At 51.2% G+C, this 12,751-nt stretch overlaps 1 protein-coding gene across 1 annotated transcript in view; it reads right to left on the bottom strand.

Annotated features, from left to right (window-relative positions):
* Nucleotides 1-3,369: 3,369 nt before the first annotated feature.
* Nucleotides 3,370-12,751, bottom strand: part of LOC140395258 (scavenger receptor cysteine-rich domain-containing protein DMBT1-like) — a 34,705-nt gene continuing 25,323 nt past the window's right edge. Inside the window, exons 11-14 of the mRNA XM_072482824.1 lie at nt 11,421-11,531; nt 5,638-5,766; nt 4,550-4,707; nt 3,370-3,562 (exon numbers count right to left, since the gene is read on the bottom strand). Coding sequence (XP_072338925.1) covers nt 3,533-3,562; nt 4,550-4,707; nt 5,638-5,766; nt 11,421-11,531 — 428 coding nt within the window. The 3' untranslated portion in view covers nt 3,370-3,532. The remainder of the gene's footprint in view (nt 3,563-4,549; nt 4,708-5,637; nt 5,767-11,420; nt 11,532-12,751) is intronic.

Below are 12,751 nucleotides of genomic sequence, written 5' to 3'. Positions count from 1 at the left end.
ATGGGGGTGGTGGACATGGGGTACTCGGCGATCACAATCTCAGACCATGCTCCGCACTGTGTTGACCTGCAGGTTAGTAAAGACAGTAACCAGCGCCCGCACTGGAGGTTGGATGTGGGACTTTTGACGGATGAAGGGGTGTGCGAGCGGCTGAGGAAATGTATTCAAAGCTACCTGCAGGTCAATGACACGGGGGAAATTTCAGCAGCGATGGTGTGGGAAGCACTGAAGGCGGTGGTCAGGGGGAGCTGATCTCAATCCGGGCCCATTGGGAGAAGGGGGACAGGGCAGAGACGGACCGACTGTTACAGGAGATACTACAGATCGACAGGAGGTATGCAGAGAACCCAGAGGCAGGGCTTTTAAGGGAACGGCAGAGGTTAAAGGCGGAGTTTAGCTTGCTGACCACAGGGAGGGCGGTGGAGCAGCTGAGAAAGGCGAGGGGGACGATCTATGAACATGGAGAGAAGGTCAGCAGAATGCTTGCACAGCAGCTTAGGAAGAGGGAGGCAGCTAGGGAGATAGGGAAAGTAAAGGGTGGAGATGGGAACGTGGTTGGTGATTCAGTAGGGGTGAATAAGGCGTTTAGGGATTTCTACAGCAGGGTGTACAGGTCGGAACCCCCTACGGGGCCGGAGGGGATGAGGCCCTTCTTGGAGGGGCTGAATTTCCCAAAGGTGGATGGGGAGCGGGTAGAAGGGCTGGGGGCTCCGATCGGGTTGGAAGAGACAGTGGAGGGTCTGAAGGCCATGCAGTCGGGTAAAGCCTCGGGGCAGGACGGGTACCCAGTGGAGTTCTATAAAAGGTTCTCTGGGATATTGGGGCCGGTGTTCATGAGAATGTTCAATGAGGCAAGGGAAAGAGGGGTGTTGCCCCCGACGATGTCACAGGCAATGATTTAGCTGATTCTTAAGCCGGACAAGAACCTGGAGCTGTGTGGGTCCTACAGGCCGATCTCCCTGTTGAATGTAGATGCCAAGCTGCTGGCCAAAATCTTGTCCTCCAGGATGGAGGATTGTGTTCCGGACGTTACTGGGAGGACTAGACGGGGTTTGTTAAGGGCACGCAGTTGGTGGCCAATGTAAGCAGGCTGTTAAATGTGATCATGATGCCCCCGGAAGGTAGGGAGGTGGAGGTAGTGATTGCAATGGATGCAGAAAAAGCTTTTGATTGGGTAGAATGGGACTATCTGTGGGAGATACTGGGACGGTTCGGATTTGGGCGGGGCTTTATTGACTGGGTCAGGATACTGTATCATGCTCCTGTGGCAAGCGTACGGATGAATAACACAACATCGGACTATTTTAGACTGCACCGGGGTACGAGACAGGGATGCCCCCTGTCCCCACTGTTGTTTGCACTGGCTAGAGAGCCATTGGCAATTGCTCTGAGAGCCTCGAGGGGCTGGAGAGAACTGGTCTGGGGGGGGGGGGGGGGGGGGGGAAGGGGGGGGTCGTGTGGAACACAGGGTTTCGCTCTATGTGGATGACCTGCTTCTGTACGTTTCGGACCCAATAGAGGGGATGGAAGAAATCATGAGGGTTCTCAGGGAACTTGGCCTGTTTTCAGGGTATAAGCTTAATATGGGAAAGAGTGAGATGTTTGTGGTCCAGGCGAGGGGATGGGTGAGGCAACTGGGAGAGCTGCGGTTTAGGTTAGTAGAGGGAAGCTTTTGGTACCTAGGCATTCAAGTGGCGTGGGAATGGGACCAGCTGCATAAATTAAATCTGGCCCGGCTGGCGGACAAAATGAAGGATGATTTTCGGAGATGGGACGCGCTTCCGTTGTCTCTGGCTGGGAGGGTGCAAACGGTCAAGATGATGGTCTTCCCGAGATTCCTATTTGTATTTCAGTGTCTCCCCATCTTTATTCTGCAGTCCTTTTTTAAGCGGGTCAATAGAGTGATCACGGGCTTCGCTTGGGTGGGCAACACCCTGCGAGTAAGGAAGGTAATGCTTGAGCAGAGTCGGGGAGAGGACGGGCTGCCGCTGCCAAATTTTAGCAACTATTACTGGGCGGCTAATATAGCCATGATCAGGAAGTGGGTGGTGGGGCAGGGGTCAGCATGGAAGGGCACCAATTTGGGGGCATTGGTAACTGCCGTATCTGCCATTCCCGCCAGCACGGTACTCCACCAGTCCAGTGGTGGTGGCAGCCCTAAGAGTCTGGGGCCAGTGGAGGCGGCATGTGGGAGCAGTGGGAGCATCGGTCTGGGCCCAAATCTGTGATAATCACCGGTTTGCCCTGGGGAGTATGGACCGGGGGCGGGGCGGAGGGGGAGTTCCGGTTATGGCAGAGAGCGGGGATTGAGAGGATGGGGGATATGTTCATAGAGGGGAGCTTTCCGAGTATGAGGGCATTGGAGGAAAAGTTTGGTTGGCGAGGGGAAACAAATTCAGGTATCTGCTGGTGCGGGACTTCCTTCGTAAACAGGAAGTCCTTCCCGCTCCTACCACTAAGGGGGATTCAGGACAGGGTAGTTTCCAGAGGGTGGATAGGGGAAGGGAGCATCTCGGACATTTATAAGGAGCTTATGAGGTCGGAGGAGACGCAGACCGAAGAGCTGAAGCATAAGTGGGAGGAGGTGCTAGGAGGTGAGATCGAGGATGGTCTATGGGCAGACGCGTTGAGTAGAGTCAACGCATCCCCACCATGTGCCAGGCTCAGCCTGATACAATTTAAGGTTGTTCACCGGGCTCACATGACAGTGGCCCGGATGAGCAGATTCTTTCGGGTGGAGGACAGGTGCGCAAAATGTGCGGGAGGACCGGCGAACCATGTCCACATGTTTTGGACATGTCCAAAGCTTAGGGGATTTTGGCAGGGGTTTGCAGATGTCATGTCCACGGTGTTATAAACAAGGGTGGCGCTGAGTCCAGAGGTGGCGATTTTCGGGGTGTCAGAAGACCCGGGAATCCAGGAGGAGAAAGAGGCAGAGATTCTGGCCTTTGCTTCCCTGGTGGCCTGGAGACGGATACTATTAGCATGGAGGGACTCAAAGTCCCCGAAGTCGGAGACCTGGCTAACTGACATGGCTAGCTTTCTCTGTTTGGAGAAAATCAAGTTCGCCTTGAGAGGGTCACTGTTAGGGTTCACCCGGCAACCGTTCTTTGACTTCTTTGCGGGAAATTAATCGTCAGCAGACTGGGGGGGGGGGGGGGGGTGGTTTAGATTAGAGTAGGGGGTCAATAAGGGACGGACCTGTATGAGAGGTAAATGGCTTTTGCATGATGTTCATGGTTTATGTATATTGTGTATTTTGTTGTTGCTCCTATACCAAAAATACCTCAATAAAATGTTTATTAAAAAAAATACTATTTTCAATGTTTTATTCAATAGATCAATGAAATATTTTCATATAAATGGTGGAGTAAATGACTGTCTAGTTATTTCAACACAAATAAACATGGTGATTAATGTAAATAAATTGAAGTTTATATCGAGAAACACATATTCAGCTTGTCCACACAGGAGATTTTAATGGATATTTTCTCAGAATATTTCCTGCAGATCTGTGGCACTCCTCAGGGTATCACATTGTGGTTTTGGGGCTGAATTTTACCTGAAAAGAAAATATATGAATTGTGAGTGTGAGGGAAATGTTCGCTGTGGCTCAGATTGTAGCACAATCCCCTCTCATTATCGAGGTTCAACTCCCAGCCCGAGAACTGAGTAAAATGATCAAGACTGGCACTCCAGTGTAGTACTGATGAAGTGCTACATTGCCAAAAGTGCCGAATGAGTCAAACTCTCACTGCTAGGCTGTAAATTTCCCCATGGGACTATTTAGAAAAACAAATAAGGTCTCAGAGAGCTCCTCCCGGTGTTTTAGACGATAGAGCGATTGTACTCAAACACCCTTCACTCAAGCATCCTGTAAACGGCACGTGGCACAATGGTTAGCGCGACTGCCTCACAGCGCCAGGGACTCGGGACAATTGCGGCCGTGGCTGACTCTTTGGAGTTCGTACTCCCTGTGTCTGTGTGAGTTTCCTCCAGGGTTCCGATTTCCTCCCAAAGTCCAAAAATGTGCAGATCAGGTGGGGTGACTGGAATAGGCTGGGCGAGTGGTCCAAGTAGGGTGCTTTTTCCGAAGGTCGTTACAGACTCGGTGGACCGAATGGCCTCCTTCTGCACTGTAGGAATCCTATGTTAAGCGAAAAATCTATTCAATTAGCACCTCCCTGCTCAGCGATTTGCTCTGAAAATATCGGATGGCCCGTGTCCTTAATGGGAACAGTGACCTCATTACAAACAGTAAGTTAATGTTTACAAGGTGTCTTCAGGCGTAAGAGTCGTAAATTGCAGCAAAATACAAGTCTTTGTTGTGTTTCCTTTTGGTTAAAACAATTCTAATAGTCACACAGACAAATCAAAGGGAATCCTATTTCCATTACCCATAATGTTCCCATCTCAAATAACCATTTAACTCAAGAGTAAAAAGCACATGTTTTCTGTGTTAAACTTCACAAACTGTAAAACACGTGTACTGCTCACTCTAATCCCGGCATCACAAACATTGCAAAGGTGAATAAAACATTGCTCTTACCGGGTTGCCGTGAATGTTGTCAGAGTTTGAGCCATAATCACTGCCCATCGGTAGCAGAAGCTCAGAGGCTGTGAATGTGTCTCGGTGAACTTCCTCATTGTTCCCCGGCTCGGAAGGTAAAGGTAAACTGGGATCAGTGCGAGTCTGGGAGCTGTATTCTGCCGGGGGTAACAGATTATAGTTTAATGTTGGGAATGAAATAATAACAAAATTTGCATTTCCTTAGAACTTTGCAAGTAATAAAAATGTTCCAAGTTTTCACGAGAGGGCTTTGCAGCAAACTTTGACATGGAGCCATATGAGGTGATATTCGGGCAGCTCACCGGCAGCTTGGTCAAAAAGACAAGTTTGAAACTATGTGATAAAGGTGGAAAGGAATTAGGGAAGGAATTCCAGAGTTAGGACCTTGACAGCTGAAGTCACAGCCATCAATCATGGAGCAATACAACTCAGGATGTTGAATAGGGCAGAATTAGAGAGAATGTGGGACTGATTGACCAGCCGGAAGCACGTTGGGAAAATCACATTTACAACTTTCAGAGGAACAGTTGAGTTCCAGCATCGGATGAGCTCAGCCAGGCTGGGAGACAGGTAATGTTACAGGAAAGTCCCCAATGATCCACTGAACTGTTCATCGTCTTCCCAGCAACAATAAAACCACAAGAGCTCAAACTTCTGGTCCTCAGACATCAGCTCGGTTATTCTCGCTCTGGGAGGTGTGTGATCCTGTGAAACAGCAGATTGGCAAATCCTCTGTAATCACTCAGTTCACCGATTTTATTTGCTCCCTAAAATGTCGATAATCGTTCCAGTTGCTGATGCCTTTTGTTTAAATAAGTGACAAGAGTCAAGGTGCAATTGACATGAGTGTGTTTCAAATCAAACTTCTTTCTCCAAACTCCTGGAATGAAACTCCTGCAGTGCGGATCCTGCGCAGTGTGATTTTGTGCCGGGAAAACTCAGATATATTTGATCGTGCTGTTCGATTTTCAGTAAATCCGCCATTAACCAGCAATCGACATAGAATTCAAAACTGCTCCAGTACACAGAGGGCTGGGGACTGCGGGAGTGTCAGTAATTTAACTCACCCAGACTGGACAGATCACCGGAACTTGTCCCTGTGAAGGGATCATCAGAACCACTGCCCAGCAGCAAGTGACCGCCCTGAGTCTCAATGGCTTCAGTCTCAACATCATCATAATCTCCCGGGACTGGACCTGGGAGCAAATCGTAATTTTCACAAAAAGCAAATTCAAACACTGAGCGCTTAGAAATGATATAATTAATGTGGTATTATTAGGTATTGCAGTACCCGAGAGGCTGAAGACCATTGGTTTAACCTAGGAGTTTACCATTGGCTGTTTGGTCTGTAGCTCCACCCTGACAGGCGGGGTATAAGAACCGGTGCCATCCCAGCAGCCCTCATTCTGTACCGAAGCTGCTGGGGAACTGTTCTAGTCTATTAAAGCCTTCAGTTAGGTAACTACCTCATCTTTAATTGTAATTGATCGTGCATCAATTTAATCGACTACACTTAAACTGAAAGGATGGATCTCCGAATCAAGCCGGAGTGTCTATAACTCAGCCCCCACGCGGAGAACTCGGCGGCGATATTTAAGCACTGGCTGGCATGCTTTAAAGGCTACCTCGAGACGGCCAGAGGCGCACCCTCAGGAGAACAGAAACTGCATCTCCTGCACTCAAGGGTAAGCCCTGGGATCTACACCCTCATCGAGGAGGTGGAGGACTTCGATGCTGCGATCGAACTGTTAAAAGGACATTATATCCACCCTGTAAATCAGGTCTACGCACGTCACCTGCTTGCAACTAGACGGCAAAGCCCCAGGGAATCATTGGAGGAGTTCTACAGTGAGCTACTGATGCTGGGCAGAAACTGTGGCTGCCTGCAAGTTTCGGGGAGCGAGCACATGGAACTCCTAATCCGGGATGCCTTCGTAGCAGGTATGAGCTCCTCAGAGATCCGCCAAAGACTCTTAGGAAAAGCCACCCTGGGACTTAGAGAGGCACGCGCCCTGGCAGGGTCCATGGACGTTGCCTCCAGAAACGCACAATCCTATGCGCCCGACCACGCGGCGGCAGCCCCACAGACTTTCCCCGTGTCCCCGCAGTCCTGCGCTGTAAGACGGCCCACTAACTCCGTCGGGCCCTGCTGTTTCTTCTGCGGGCAGGCGAAGCACCCCCGCCACTTTGTCGGCCCGCACCTCCACCTGCAAAGGGTGCAGCAAGAAGGGCCATTTTGTGGGGGTGTGCCAGGCACGAGCCGTGGTCGCAGTCTCCAGCGACTCCGGACCGCCGCGGCAACCTTCCCTTCGGGCCCCAGGTGTCCAGCACTCACCGCCACCCCCCTATCCTAGGGCCACATGCGACCCACGGCTGCGGCCATCTTGCCCCTCGGACACGATGCTGGACGGATGGGTGTCGCCATTTTGTCCATCCCCGCCGCCATTTTGTCCATCCCCGACCACCATGTGCGAACCATGGGAGACACCATCTTGGATGGGGCCCCAGGCCCCCAGCACGGCCGACTACACGCTGCCCGATCAAAACCCGCAACTACTTCATCTGGCCTCGGTGACTCTGGACCACACTTGCAACAGCAACGATGATGGTCTTCATCAACGGCCACGAGACGTCCTGCCTGATTGACTCTGGGAACACGGAAAGCTTTATACACCCCGACACGGTAAGGCGCTGTTCATTTGTTACCCACCCTGGAAACCAAAGAATCTCCCTGGCCTACGGGTCACACTCGGTGGAGATAAAGGGGTTCGGCCTAGCAAACCTCACTGTCCAAGGCAGGAAATTCAACAAGTTCCGCCTTTATGTCCTGCCGCACCTCTGCACGGCTACACTCCTGGAGTTGGACTTCCAATGTAACTTGCAAAGTCTGACCTTCAAATTTGGTGGCCCTATACCTCCCCTTACTGTCTGTGGCCTCGCAACCCTTAATGTCGACCCGCCTTCCCTGTTTGCGAACCTCACCCCGGATTGCAAACCCGTCGCCACCAGGAGCAGACGGTACACTGCCCAGGACTGGACCTTCATCAGGTCAGAGGTCCAAAGGCTACTGAGGGAAGGGGTCATTGAAGCTAGCAACAGTTCCTGGAGAGCTCAGGTAGTGGTGGTAAAGACCGGGGAGAAACATAGGATGGTCATTGACTTCAGGCAGACCATCAACAGGTTTATGCAGCTGGATGCGTATCCTCTCCCCCGCATATCCGACCTGGTAAACCGGATCGTGCAATATAAGGTCTTCTCCACGGTGGATCTCAAGTCCGCCTACCATCAGCTACCCCTCCGTACTAGTGACCACAAATACACTGCCTTCGAAGCAGATGGGCGGCTCTATCATTTTTTAAGGGTTCCCTTTGGTGTCACTAACGGGGTCTCGGTCTTCCAATGCGAGATGGACCGAATGGTTGACCGGTACGGCTTACGCGCAACGTTCCCGTGTCTTGGTAACGTCACCATCTGCGGCCTTGACCAGCAGGACCACAACACCAACCTCCGAAAATGTCTCCAGACCGCGAAAATCCTTAACCTAACGTATAATAAGGATAAATGCGTATTTAACACCGACCGTCTAGCCATTCTAGGCTACGTAGTGCGAAATAGAGTTATAGGCCCCGACCCTGAACGCATGCGTCCCCTTATGGAGTTCCCCCTCCCTCACTGCCCCAAGGCCCTGAAGCGCTGCCTCGGGTTTTTCAGTTATTACGCCCAGTGGGTCCCTAACTACGCAGACAAAGCCCGACCCCTAATCCAGTCTACAACCTTCACCCTGTCGACGGAGGCCCGCCAGGCCTTCAGCCGCATCAAAGCAGGGGCAGCACGGTAGCCTTGTGGATAGCACAATTGCTTCACAGCTCCAGGGTCCCAGGTTCGATTCCGGCTTGGGTCACTGTCTGTGTGGAGTCTGCACATCCTCCCCGTGTGTGCGTGGGTTTCCTCCGGGTGCTCCGGTTTCCTCCCACAGTCCAAAGATGTGCAGGGTTAGGTGGATTGGCCATGCTAAATTGCCCTTAGTGTCCAAAATTGCCCTTAGTGTTGGGTGGGGTTACTGGGTTACAGGGATAGGGTGGCGGTGTTGACCTTGGGTAGGGTGCTCTTTCCAAGAGCCGGTGCAGACCCGATGGGCCGAATGGCCTCCTTCTGCACTGTAAATTCTATGATAATTCTATGATAAAGCAGACATTGCAAAGGCCATGATGTGCGCCATTGACGAGTCCCTCCCCTTCCAGGTCGAGAGCGATGCGTCCGACGTAGCTCTGGCCGCCACCCTCAACCAAACGGGCAGACCCGTGGCCTTCACCCATACCCTCCATGCTTCCGAAATTCGGCATTCCTCAGTCGAAAAAGAGGCACAAGCCATAGAAGAAGCTGTGCGACATTGGAGGCATTACCTGGCCGGCAGGAGATTCACTCTCCTCACTGACCAATGGTCGGTGGCGTTCATGTTCGATAATGCACAGCGGGGCAAGATAAAAAAACGACAAGATCTTGTGGTGGAGGATAGAACTCTCCACCTATAACTACGAGATCTTGTATCGTCCCGGGAAGCTAAACGAGCCTCCTGATGCCCTGTCCCGCGGCACATGTGCCATTGCACAAGTGGACCGCCTCCGAGCCCTCCACGAACCTCTGCCACCCGGGGGTCACTCGTTTTTTCCACTTCATTAAGACCGGCAACATGCCTTACTCCATCGAGGAGGTCAGGACAGCCACCAGGGACTGTCAAGTCTGCGCGGAGTGCAAACCGTACTTCTACCGGCCAGAGAGGGCACACCTGATAAAGGCTTCCCGTCGCTTTGAACGCCTCAGCATGGACTTCAAAGGCCCCCTCCCCTCCACCGACCGCAACACGTACTTCCTGAACGTGATTGACAAGTACTCCCGGTTCCCATTCGCCATCCCCTGCCCAGACATGACCGCAACCACCGTCATCAAGGCCCTCCAGGGTATCTTCCCACTGTTCGGTTTCCTCGCGTACATACACAGTGATAGGGGGTCCTCCTTTATGAGCGAAGAACTGTGTCAATTCCTGCTCAACAGGGGCATTGCCTCAAGCAGGACGACCAGTTACAACCCCCGGGGAAATGGGCAGGTAGAGAGGGAGAACGGAACGGCCTGGAAGACCGTTCTACTGGCCCTACGATCTAGGAATCTCCCAGTCTCCCGCTGGCAAGAAGTCCTCCCGGAGGCCCTCCATGCCATCCGGTCATTGCTCTGTACAACTACCAACCAGACACCTCATGAACGTCTCCTTGCCTTCCCCAGGAAGTCCTCCTCCGGGACCTCACTCCCAACCTGGCTAGCAACACCAGGACCCATCCTGCTCCGGAAGCATGTGCGGGCGCACAAGTCGGACCCATTGGTCGAGAGGGTCCACCTGCTGCACGCTAACCCCCAGTACGCCCAACTGGCGTTCTCTGATGGCCGGCAAGATACAGTCTCCCTCCGGGGCCTGGCGCCCGCTGGAACCCCACGCACACCCGAACCATTACCCCCCCCCCCACCCCTCCACTGCACCTCACAGGAGGGTCAGTCCTCCCGCCGCTCCTGCCTAGGCCCTCCCACCCACGGACGCCCCCTAAAGGCAAACTCGTGTCAACCGTTTGCCCCACCAGCGCCGTCTATGGGTGACGAAGCTGCCATGGAGGCCGAAGCCACGCTCCTGGAGTCGCAGATGCCCGGATCCCCACCAGAATCACCACCGAAGCTCAGACGATCCAGGAGGATGACCAGGCCACCCGGCCGACTGATTGCTTCAGTGTAACTGTGACTATAACTGAACACTGAATGTATATACCTTCCGCGCTTGTACATATTCTCAACAACCCTGTAAGGAGGTATCACCTCCACATCTGATCATACCATGTTAGATGCAATTGTAACCACTGGCCACCACTCCCGTCGGACTCTTTTTTAACAGGGGGTGAATGTGGTATTATCAGGTATTGCAGTACCCGAGAGGCTGAAGACCATTGGTTAAACCTAGGAGTTTACCATTGGCTGTTTGGTATGTAGCTCCGCCCTGACAGGCAGGGTATAAGAACCGGTGCCGTCCCAGCAGCCCTCATTCTGTACCGAAGCTGCTGGGGAACAGTTTTAGTCTATTAAAGCCTTCAGTTATGTTACTACCTCGTCTTTAATTGTAATTGATTGTGCATCAATTAATCAATGTTCCCGGATTTTGTCGGTTGGAACACAGATGTATTTTGATGTTTAGGTATAGTGAGATGAGAGGGCGGTTACTGATTGGACCGTTCCGTGTCCCTGGTAGGTCACCCTCAGTTTTATAGTCACAAGCATCTCAGTGAATCTTCCTCCCAAACTGCACCCACATTTCCATTATCCCTGCCACACAGCCCACAGGCATTTCATTGTTTTACACAACTAGTTAAAAAAAATAATCGTTACTATTGTCACAAGTAGGCTTACATTAACACTGCAATGAAGTTATTATGAAAAGCCCCTAGTCGCCACATTCCAGTGCCTGTTGGGGTACACCGAGGGAGAATTCAGAATGTCCAATTCACCTAACCCAGGCAGAACGTGCAGATGCCGCACAGACAGTAACCCAATCCGGGAATCGACGCTGGGACCTTGGCGCTGTGAAGCAACAGTGCTAGCTACTGTGCTGCCTTGCTTTCGCTGTGCAGTCGGTGTGATGTTTGTGTCTGCTTCGAAGTATCCCTGATTCTTTTTGAAAACTAAAATCACTCACCAATACTCCCTCTCAGTTACAGCGTAATTCTACTCTCTCTCAGTTACAGCGTAATTCTACTCTGTGATATTTTTACTTGTTGATGTACAAAACCGAGAGAGGAACGGATAAAAATGTACCCACCCTGAACACTGCAGGAGTTTCCATCAGGATCATCTGATCCAGGATCCATGTCACCCAAACTGTGACTGGTGTAATATTCAATCTGATTCAGCGAGTCGATGGAAGCAGAAACTGTGAAATGAAAACGTTTTTGGAGAGAATGTTTGGAATGTGGACGCAGAGAACATAATAGTTATATTGTGTCTGTGACAATGTCCTGGAAATTGACACTGAGCTAATACTATTGTGTAACCATAAAACCATAAGACCTGGGAGCAAATGTAACCCATTCGATCCATGGAGTCTGCTCGCATATTTATTGAGGACATGAATTGTCTGATGTCATTATCCTCAACTCCATCTTCCCGCCTTATTCCCCATAACACTTAGATACATAGACCACAGAGTGCAGAAGGAGGCCATTCGGCCCATCGAGTCTGCACCAACCCACTTAAGCCCTCACTTCCACACTATCCCCATAACTCAATAACCCCTCCTAACCTTTTTGGACACTAAGGGCAATTTATCATGGCCAATCCACCTAACCTGCACGTCTTTGGACTGTGGGAGGAAACCGGAGCACCCGGAGGAAACCCACGCAGACAAAGGGGAGAACATGCAGTCTCCGCACAGAAAGTCACTCAGCGGAGAATCGAACCTGGGACCCTGGCGCTGTGAAGCCACTGTGCTAGCCACGTGTGGTATCGTACTTGCCTCCAATGTTTTCCCTGAAATGACGGAAGTTGCGTGGCGATGTTATAGACATTGGACCGAGTGGATAGTCAGAAGCTTTTTCCCAGATGACCATCGGCTGCTTTCCAATTTGAGCTGACTGGTTGTGATTTAACCATACCTCAGACGAGGGGCAAGATTGAGAAGACAGGCCTTCATGAACAACCTCAGCCAGGAATTGAACCCACGTTAGTGGGAGCGGTCGAATTGTGCTCTGGGAATGTGAGTGAACTGATATATTTGGGCAGCGGCTGAACCCGAGGCACTACACGTGTAGTGTCTCCCGCCCGCCCTGCTCCTCTAAGCAAAAAAAAAATACTGTGGTGTGTTGATAAGGTAAGATTTTTCTATTTCTATTTCTTTTTATCGTGTGATTGGTCACAATTTTTCTTTTTTTTTTCCTTTTTCATTTATCTATTATTTGATATTATAGTTGGACTAAGTTAAGCTTATGATTAAAAATGGCAGGAGATCTCAGACCCGTGTTATGTTCCTCTTGCTCAATGTGGAAGCTCAGGGTCGTGGCTGATGTCCCTGACTCCTTCAAGTGCGGGAAGTGTGTCCAGCTGCAGCTCTTGTTAGACTGCATGACGGCTCTGGAGCTGCGGATGGACTCACTT

This window comes from Scyliorhinus torazame, chromosome 18, assembly GCF_047496885.1.
Source record: "Scyliorhinus torazame isolate Kashiwa2021f chromosome 18, sScyTor2.1, whole genome shotgun sequence".
Classification (NCBI taxonomy): domain Eukaryota; kingdom Metazoa; phylum Chordata; class Chondrichthyes; order Carcharhiniformes; family Scyliorhinidae; genus Scyliorhinus; species Scyliorhinus torazame.
Note: the sequence above shows the minus strand (reverse complement) of the source record. Positions and strands in the feature narration are given on the sequence as shown.